This window comes from Micropterus dolomieu, linkage group LG11, assembly GCF_021292245.1.
Source record: "Micropterus dolomieu isolate WLL.071019.BEF.003 ecotype Adirondacks linkage group LG11, ASM2129224v1, whole genome shotgun sequence".
NCBI classification, from domain to species: domain Eukaryota; kingdom Metazoa; phylum Chordata; class Actinopteri; order Centrarchiformes; family Centrarchidae; genus Micropterus; species Micropterus dolomieu.
Window position 1 is genome coordinate 2,007,013 of NC_060160.1, and position 8,653 is coordinate 2,015,665.

An 8,653-nucleotide genomic window follows, 5' to 3' on the forward strand; every position below is an offset into this window, starting at 1 on the left:
AGGCAGACTAACAGGTCTTTGAGAGTCAGAATTCTAGCTGATAGACTCAGGTGTTCAAATACTTATTTGCAGCTGTATCATACAAATAAATAGTTAAAAAATCATACATTGTGATTTCTGGATATTTTTTTTTAGATTATGTCTCACACAGTGGACATGCACCTACGATGACAATTTCAGACCCCTCCATGATTTCTAAGTGGGAGAACTTGCAAAATAGCAGGGTGTTCAAATACTTATTCTCCTCACTGTATGTGCCTCACAGTGGATTTGAAACCCAAATCTCTCACACCAAAGGCATGTGTGTTATCCACTGCCCCATCACCACCCTAGGATTTGTGGCAGGATTCACAACTTGGATTCATTTTTACGAAAAGCTGTTTTTGATTCTTTTGATCGGTGGACCCTCACAGACTAAAGGAAGATAAATAATCAAGGAACGGACACATTCGGACTTAACGAGCGCTTCAAAGGTAACGGGAGTCGGCATTTTTCACCTCTTGTACCATGCAGGTTACACCGGTACATACGTTTCAACATTAATATTTGTATTAACGATCTAAGCGGCTTAGAAGCAGCTAAAGCAGCTACCTGGCGGGGTTTAAGAGGTTTTATACATCTGAAGAACTTCTATAAAAACCAGACCAGGCGTTTAATCAAGAGCTGCGTTTATTTGTCTAAATTTGTTCCCACACCAGGCCAGGAAACGGGGTAAGCGGTCGCAGTTAATTGCTCATATGTTGCAGTGGGAATCTAACACTGGTCTCCCGCACCAAAGGCATGTGTTTTATCCACTGCTCCATTACCACCACATGTTATGTTATAAGGAAGCCCATTGTGCTCCGCGCTACACGTGCCTTTACATGTAACTAGAAATGTTTTATTTTCTATGTGTTAGGTGAGGTGTGAGACGTCGCTCCATAGTGCAGCGCACCTGATTATTGTTGCTTCACTAAACACAACGAACTAAAGTTAACTCAGTCCCACATACACCATCCTGCTGCCCCAAACACTCACTAGAGCACCATATCTATTCATCCGCCGCTGAAAATAGTGCCAAACAAATGCACTATTTTCCTGTTACCTGTTTGTTTGATAACCTCTACAGTGAGTTTTAGGAAAGTCTTTTTTAACATTAAACTAAATGTTTGTGAGGTGTTTTTAAAGATTATACGCCTTCAGGAGGAACCTCAATGAAGCAGACCTCGCCTACGCCACATGAGCATGACGCATGTGTGACCGTTATAAATCTTTGAAATCTATCAGCTTAGATTTAGCATAGAGCCTGTGTTACAAACTGGAGGTGTGGAGTTTGAAACGTGTGGGTGTTTACCAGGCAAGGAGAATCTGATTAAAGATGTTATTGAGTTGCATTATGGGAAATGTAGGATCCAGTGTTTTTGGGAGCTTGACCAACACTAAAGACTATAGCAGCTTCTGCTCTTTAAATTTTTTATTTTTTATTTCTTATGACACGTTACAGTAGGAAAATCGTAGGTGTAAATAATAAAATTAACGATGTCTGTGGCAATATCATAATAATTCACCTCACTGTTTGTTTGACATACACACTTTGCCATGGCCTTAATTTAACATGTTGTGACATGACGTGGCTGAATTATGCAGGAAGGACTATCATTCATATTTATTTGTTTAGAGACTGATAAAGGTTTTAATATATAATAAATGTGGCTAAAATGCAAGTAATAACAGTAGTAGAGGGTAAAAAAGAGAATGCATTGGCCTACTCATCCTGTCCAAACCCCCTGAAAGAAACCAGGAGGAGAGCCTGACAGCAGCATCCATCCTCAGCACTGACACGTTGGAAATATTAACACGGTCGTACTTACTGTCCGAGGCCATGGCTGCGGCTGTTTCCCTCAGACTGACGGCGGATCCGAGCGTGTGATCGGCGGAGCAGCGGCAGCAGCGTCCCCGCCGCTCCTCATCCTCTCCAGACCCGCAAGTCTGCAGCCACACAGCGGTGAACGACGACCCCTTCGCGTACTGTCGGAAACAATCACACTCAGTAAGGTTTATTCTCACATTTATTAAATTCCTTCCATTTAAACATTCAAATTATGACCCCCCCCCCACAAAGTTGAATTAGTAATTTGTGCCCTAAATTATCGATATGATTCGCTCAACTTATTTATCCAATTTAGGAAAAAATAGGCGAAGGTTTATCTTTAACGCACATATATCCTACTGTCTGTGAACTTGTTGTGCATCAGTAGTGCAACAAAACCAAAAAAACTGTTAAATTTTATATATTAAATCTGACGTTACAAAAGTTTGACGTCTGTTATATTAATCAAATATCTAATACAGATATATAAGTTAAAAGAAAACAGTTAAAAACAAAAAGAAACAGTAAAAACGATCGGGCTAAATACAGTTTAAGCTAGGCTAACTGTTAGCTGGTGCGACTGCAACGGCTAGCCTTGGCTAATGTAGCTAAATTGACTAACTTTCCTTTGTAGCTTTTTCCTTGTGTAAATATGTCAAATTTGATAAAGCAAAACCTTGTAAATACTTACTTGAGTAGTAATGTTAACTAAACCCACTCATGGAGAATAAACAGCTAAACCAGTCGGCAATAGGTTAAAATGTGGCTAGTAAGCTAGTTAGCATAGCTTAGCAAAGCTTTTCAGTAGAAATCAGATTCGGGATGGTTAAGCTTTTTTTAAAATCACATATTTAAATGCATGAAATTGTAAATTAGTTCATTATAAAGTTAGTTCATTACACTGCTCAACAAAATAAAGGAACGCTTAATCATCACAGTGTAACATCATGTGAATTTAACCTCAGAAAAAGCACGACAATGAACAAATTACACTTAATAATTACTTTTACTAATAGAAACATACAGTATGTGTCTGTAAAGAGTTGTGTAATCATTTATTAAACAATACTTTAGTAGTGTAATTTTTTGTTATACATTAAGGATAGTTATTATTGACACATTTTAATAATAATAATAATAATAATCCTTATTTGTAGAGCACTTTGCAAAAACAAGTTACAAAGAGCTTTAACAAGTGTAAAGAATAATACAAAAAAAAAAAAAAGATAAGAGCATGAAAAATTAATATAAAATTAGTAAAATACAATAAAATAAAAGGGATAACCATCGGTATTCAGAATATTTCATTGTTTTGCAGATAAAGAAGCATATTTATTTCTTGCAACAAGTGAGAATTTAACATAGGCAGTGCCCATATTTTTGCACAGATTGAACACCTACACAATTTATTGTTGCTGTAAATTAACCAACTGAATAACCTAGTGTATCCATTTTTATGCTCTGAAAACTTACCATATGCATAGATTGCTGTTCATACTGTACATCCTTACATTTGCACTCTCCATCCAACTCTGCCCTCTTCTATACCACTATATATTTTTAATTTATTCACATATACTGGATAATATATGTATGGTTTAACTCCGCTCAACATATTAGCATAACTGCACTTGGGGCTTGGTAGAATTTTCCGAATTAGCACACTATTTTTCTATATTTATTTTTTTTTTTGAGTAAAAAGGGACTGAAAAAAAACATTTGACTTAATTTACTTGTGAATATTTGCTGAGAAAAGATTTTATCATAATTGTTTTGAATGTTCTACAACATACTGTATTTGTTAAGTGATCCACTGTTTGGCATCAAGTGTGTGTTGAAGAAAAGTTTAAAACCACAACTGACCAAAAAGGGAATAGTTTTGCATTCACTCTCTCCTTAACCTTCCCCCGTCCGTAATTTTGAGTAGCACGATTGGCATTCAATAATTTAGTCTGAATCGAATGTCACACAAGAAAGAGACAAAAATAAGAACCACAAATACAAGTTTTATAGAAAGTAGTGACAGTATAAAACTAAACTTTTTTATAGAAGAACCTGCACAGAGAGATGAACTTCATGAGGAAAATGTTTATAGTCATTTACCCAAATAAACTTATTAAAATGTGCATAAGGTGAATTATTGTCACAACATATGGTTCCTTAAGTACAAAAGAAAAAAGAGGCAGGTACGGGTTAAAATTTTAACAAGTGATGGCTATGAAATAGAAACAAATAAAACTGTTAATTTCTTTGCTTTGCTGAGTTTGTTGTAACTCTTTACAAAGGCGCTGCATTCAGGAACAGAAGCAGAGTCAGATCAATATTTCTTCTTTAACAGATCACTTTGTATGTTTAAGTTTCTGCCATTATGAGACTCTTTAAAAAATACATGACGTTTTAAAATGTTAAAACATTCGCCTTTTCTATGATACATGACTGTCAACGCAAACATTTAAAATGAATTACAACAACAACCACATTTTAAAACAAATATATAATAAAATATTCCAGGCAGAAGCTCCACTCAGGATGAAGGCTGACTCCAGCAGTGTCTTCGTCACCACTTGAATCTGATGTACTTTTTTGGTTTTTCTGAATATAGGATAAAGAAAACAACAAAGTTTAACAAGCAAGAAAATTCATGCGTGAGCAAAACTCTTTACAGTTGATAGAAAAATAAGATTATTTTGTTAATTTACTGTAAAATATGGTGGTGGATGTTGAGAAAAGGCTATTTCAGTTTAGAAAAATAAATCCTGGTAAGTGTGTTATAGCCAAACAAACGCACACATTCAAGACCCGTATGCGTGCTAATGTAGCATGTTAACAAACCACTTTGATCTTCACCCGGATCACCGAACAAACTAATGCAGCAAGTGTGAAAGAGCAGATGTGCAGCTGCTGGCTGTGTACCTTCAGGGACGAAGTCCAGCGTGGTGAGACGATTGATGCGAGTGGTGTTTGTGGCTTCTTTCCACATGTCACCTGGCAAGAAGGAAGTTTCAGTGAGCGAGGATTATTGCACAAAAACATTCAAGCTAAAAAAAAAAGAAAAGAAATTCACCCTCAGAGCCCACATTCCCACCGCCTGCCTCCTCCTCGTCCACTGTGGGAGAGGAGTAAAGGCATATTCAAATCTGCGTTGAGTCTAGCCAATGGCCATAGCAAGCATTTATAACGGTGTGTTGGTGTCTGCGTCGCTCTGCCATTACAGTGCACCACAAAAATGTTCCAATGTGTCTGAGCTTCTTCTTCTTCTTCGTTGGCCATTACAAACAATGTTGAACAGCAGCTACTTTTAGTGAAATTACTGAAGTGCAGAAACGAAAGAAGGCGTCAGAGGAGATGGTGTGCACGACCCTTGACCCGGCTGAGGCAGAAGAAGGAGGAAAACAGTGGAAATTAGTAGGAGGAAATGTGAAGATACAGAGTCATTGCGAGGTGTAGTTACATTTATGGGGAAGTGCTCGTCAGGCTACGGTGAATGGCACACAGCCTTAAGAAGTCTGTTTTGGTTTTTGGCAAAAAACACATTTTTAATACAAATGTGTTTCATTCCTAATCAGTCAAACATGACCCTGAAAATCAGTCTGTCAGGTAAAAACTACATTTTGAGATGTATTTTATAATTATATATTTTAAATTTTCCCTACAACATTTATTACCCACACAAGAAACTGATGAACTCACAGGAAAATATCAATTAATGCAGACACAAGCAATTATTACATTCACTGGTTTACACAAATTATAGAAATTAATTATCAACTATTTTGATAATCGATTGATTATTTGTCGCTTTTTAATCAAAAAATGTGGAACAATTTCTGGTTTCAGCTTCTTATTTGTAAATATTTGCTGCTTTTCTTTGTCATTTCCGATGTCTTGGTGTTTTTGAATGTTGGTTGGATAAAAGAAGCAATATGAAGACATCACTTTGGGCTCTGGGAAATTGTGGTGGGCATTTATTTATTTATTTATTTATTTGACAGGAAGAAACTAATATTTTGTAATAAATGAAAAGCAATAGCGCTGGCAGTGGTAGCTGCCCGGCTTTATCATTATTTTGATATTTCATCACATAAAATATTCAAATATAAATTCCCGCTGTGCTGCCATCATCAGAAACTGAAGTGGCTTCAGGTGACGCCTGAGAGGACGTCTTATTTTACCAAGAACATGTTTCCTCAATTCCTCTCTCCTCACATTTTAGTCCTTTCTATGTGAGATGTGAGAGAAATGAAGAGGCATTAAGGACAAATAACGAGCACACCTATAGTCGTAGCAAAGAAAGATAAAAGCAGAATTTATACTTATTTTGTAGTATTTATTTTCCTTGGTATATACACTGATCAGACTTAACATAATGGACCGCCATCCCTTTTGCCGCCAAAACAGCCCTGACCCGTCGAGGCCTGGACTACCTTTGACGGGTACTGACCACTGCAGACCAGTCACAGTTTGGTCCTTGTCCAAGTTGTTCAGATTCTTACGCTTGCCCATTTTTCCTGCTTCTAAACACATCAACACCGAGGACACAACGTTCACCTGCTGCCTGATATATGGTATAGTAACGAGATAATCAGTGTTATCCACTTCACCAGTCAGTGGTCACGGGGCCTGAGTAAAAACGTGTGCAAACTTGATGTCACCAGCAAATTAACACGTAAGCTGATCTACTAACGGTCTGTCTTTCAAAAGTGCAAGATAGCGCCTGTTGTTCATTTACTACTTTTGCCTTAATGCAGTTTGGGGCAAAGTAACGGGAGGGTAACATGCAAATACATGTGTTTACTACACGCAGTGTGACCTAACAAGCCCAATTTCATGTGAGTGCAACAGCTTCTGTATTTAATAGGTTTGAAAGGAAGGTGTAAACTCGCCAAGTGTTGCAGAGATGGCTGCTGATTTTGTTGCCTGAAGGAGACACAGCCGTAATGAAAGAAAACGTAGAGAAATTAACAATATTAGATAATTTTTCTATATCCAATATATAGAAATACAAATATTTTATTTATTTGATGAACTATATGAATAGAATATTGTTTGTATCTTCCTTTAGCTTTGGCGATACTGTTGTTTTAACGTTCATGCCAATAAAGCAAATTTCGTTTCGACCTGACTTCTGTTCTACGTGAGATGGAGGAGTTTAGAAAGTTGCTTGGCGCTGCGGAGAGCCCCCAGCTGCAGTAGTGCACGGATCACGCGTAAAATCCATCCAGCCAGAGGGAACGATCACCAACTGTTCACAGCACGCGGGGCGTAATAGCGACACAAGCCTTTGTAGGGATCAGAGAGGGAATGGGGGCGTTGGGGCGTACAGGGACAGCGACAGGAGATCTCGGAGCGAGCGGGCACGGTGCGCACGGTCGGTGATCGTTCCCTCTGGCTGGATGAAGCGCGATCTGCTGGCATTTCCTCGCGTCTGAGTCATTCCAGCGTACTGTAGCTGTTTCTGCTGGGGTTTCCCAAAGCAGTTTTTCAGGTGTGCCGTCCCAAGTACTTAGTGGGCCGGTACAGACGATTTCCACATACTCGGGACGCACTGAACGAAACAAACCAAGGTTTTTACGCTGTGGCGGCTTTCCCTCCCGACTCTCCATGGCGGAAACCATTAAAACACGCAAAGCCCTCATTTAAATACTCCCTCCATTGTGTTTGCTCCTGTTGTCATCTACGAATTAATTCTTAGTAAGTCACCTGTAACGGGTACTAAAATTACACATGCAAAATTTTGCAATTTAGCAGTTCAGTTTATTCAGTAAATCGGGCCCTTTGAGTTCTACATATATGTTATACTATAGCCTCATGTTTCCACAGGTGAAGAAATCCAAAGTTTGACTGGTAGTTTTTGATCTTTTTTTTACATGTATTAACTAGGGCTGGGGCAATTCATCGACGTAACACGTGGTCTGTTAAAAGTATTTCTTCATCGCCTTCATGTTAAAAGTAATTTCTGCCCTGCGTTACACCGTGTGTCATCTAACGTTCGGCCATTTCATATTTTCTGTTTATTTAACGACCACGAATGAGCGAGAAAACAGCATTACAGACAATCTGTGACTGTCTGCACAGTGTGTGAATGGTTTCAGTTGGCTCCTTTGCCCACACTGATGCAGAAATACATTTGACTATCACACTGCATTACTCAGTATTGACATAAATGTCAGAAACATTTAAAGTTTTAAGTAAAGTAGCCGATATTGTTATCACAACACATCGGTGACGTGGAAATTGGATTCATTTTAAGATGCTACTCTTGTCATTATTCTAATATGCTTCATCAGGATGATTAAATAAAATATCGATTTATTGATTAGACATGTTTTTGATATTTATTTTGGATACATCGAGTAACAGGCAACTTTTTTTGTCTTCGGAATACACAAAATTAGTCGTTAGATTAATGGACTAATCGAAAAAATAATTATGCACAGCCTTCCCGCAGCTGCAGGAAGATATTGACCTGAAGTCATAACTCTAGGATCAATAGATTTCCAACTGCGTTAAGCAGTGTGAAGGTCTGCACAGGAGAAATAAAGGCCCAAGCGCTAACAAATCAGTGGACTGCTCCTGTAAGTTGAGCAGGTCAGGAAGTAGAAGGAAGTTTAGTTGTTGCTGATGAAGTGAAAGTGTTTTTGGACTTTAAAGAGTAGATTGATGTTTGGTGTTTTTAAAGACACCATGTGGTGTTTGAAGATGAAGAGGCGGCGGACAGACGGACACTAATTAAACAGAGGGGTTGGGAGTGGTGGGGGGGCAGTTTAATAAAATACACTGTGGGCATGTGTGAGTCCAAAAAGT

The 8,653-nt window shown here is 38.2% G+C and overlaps 3 protein-coding genes across 6 annotated transcripts in view; all 3 read right to left on the reverse strand.

The window, feature by feature from the left end:
- The window catches only part of syt16 (synaptotagmin XVI), a 58,708-nt gene extending 55,873 nt beyond the window's left edge, over positions 1-2,835 (reverse strand). Inside the window, exons 1-2 of one of the 4 annotated variants that reach the window (XM_046062572.1) lie at positions 2,541-2,835; positions 1,851-2,007 (exon numbers count right to left, since the gene is read on the reverse strand). In XM_046062572.1, the coding sequence (XP_045918528.1) occupies positions 1,851-1,863 (13 nt within the window). In that variant the 5' untranslated portion in view covers positions 1,864-2,007; positions 2,541-2,835. Of the gene's footprint in view, positions 1-1,850; positions 2,018-2,540 lie in introns of those variants that run through there. The other 3 variants (XM_046062571.1, XM_046062575.1, XM_046062570.1) reach the window with 3 other exon arrangements.
- kcnh5b (potassium voltage-gated channel, subfamily H (eag-related), member 5b) overlaps positions 1-8,653 on the reverse strand; it is a 1,142,829-nt gene that overhangs the window by 382,165 nt on the left and 752,011 nt on the right. The gene's annotated exons all lie outside the window — the stretch shown is intronic.
- Positions 3,983-8,653, reverse strand: part of snapc1b (small nuclear RNA activating complex, polypeptide 1b) — a 9,137-nt gene continuing 4,466 nt past the window's right edge. Inside the window, exons 9-10 of the mRNA XM_046062585.1 lie at positions 4,763-4,834; positions 3,983-4,441 (exon numbers count right to left, since the gene is read on the reverse strand). Of these exons, the coding sequence (XP_045918541.1) occupies positions 4,407-4,441; positions 4,763-4,834 (107 nt within the window). The 3' untranslated portion in view covers positions 3,983-4,406. The remainder of the gene's footprint in view (positions 4,442-4,762; positions 4,835-8,653) is intronic.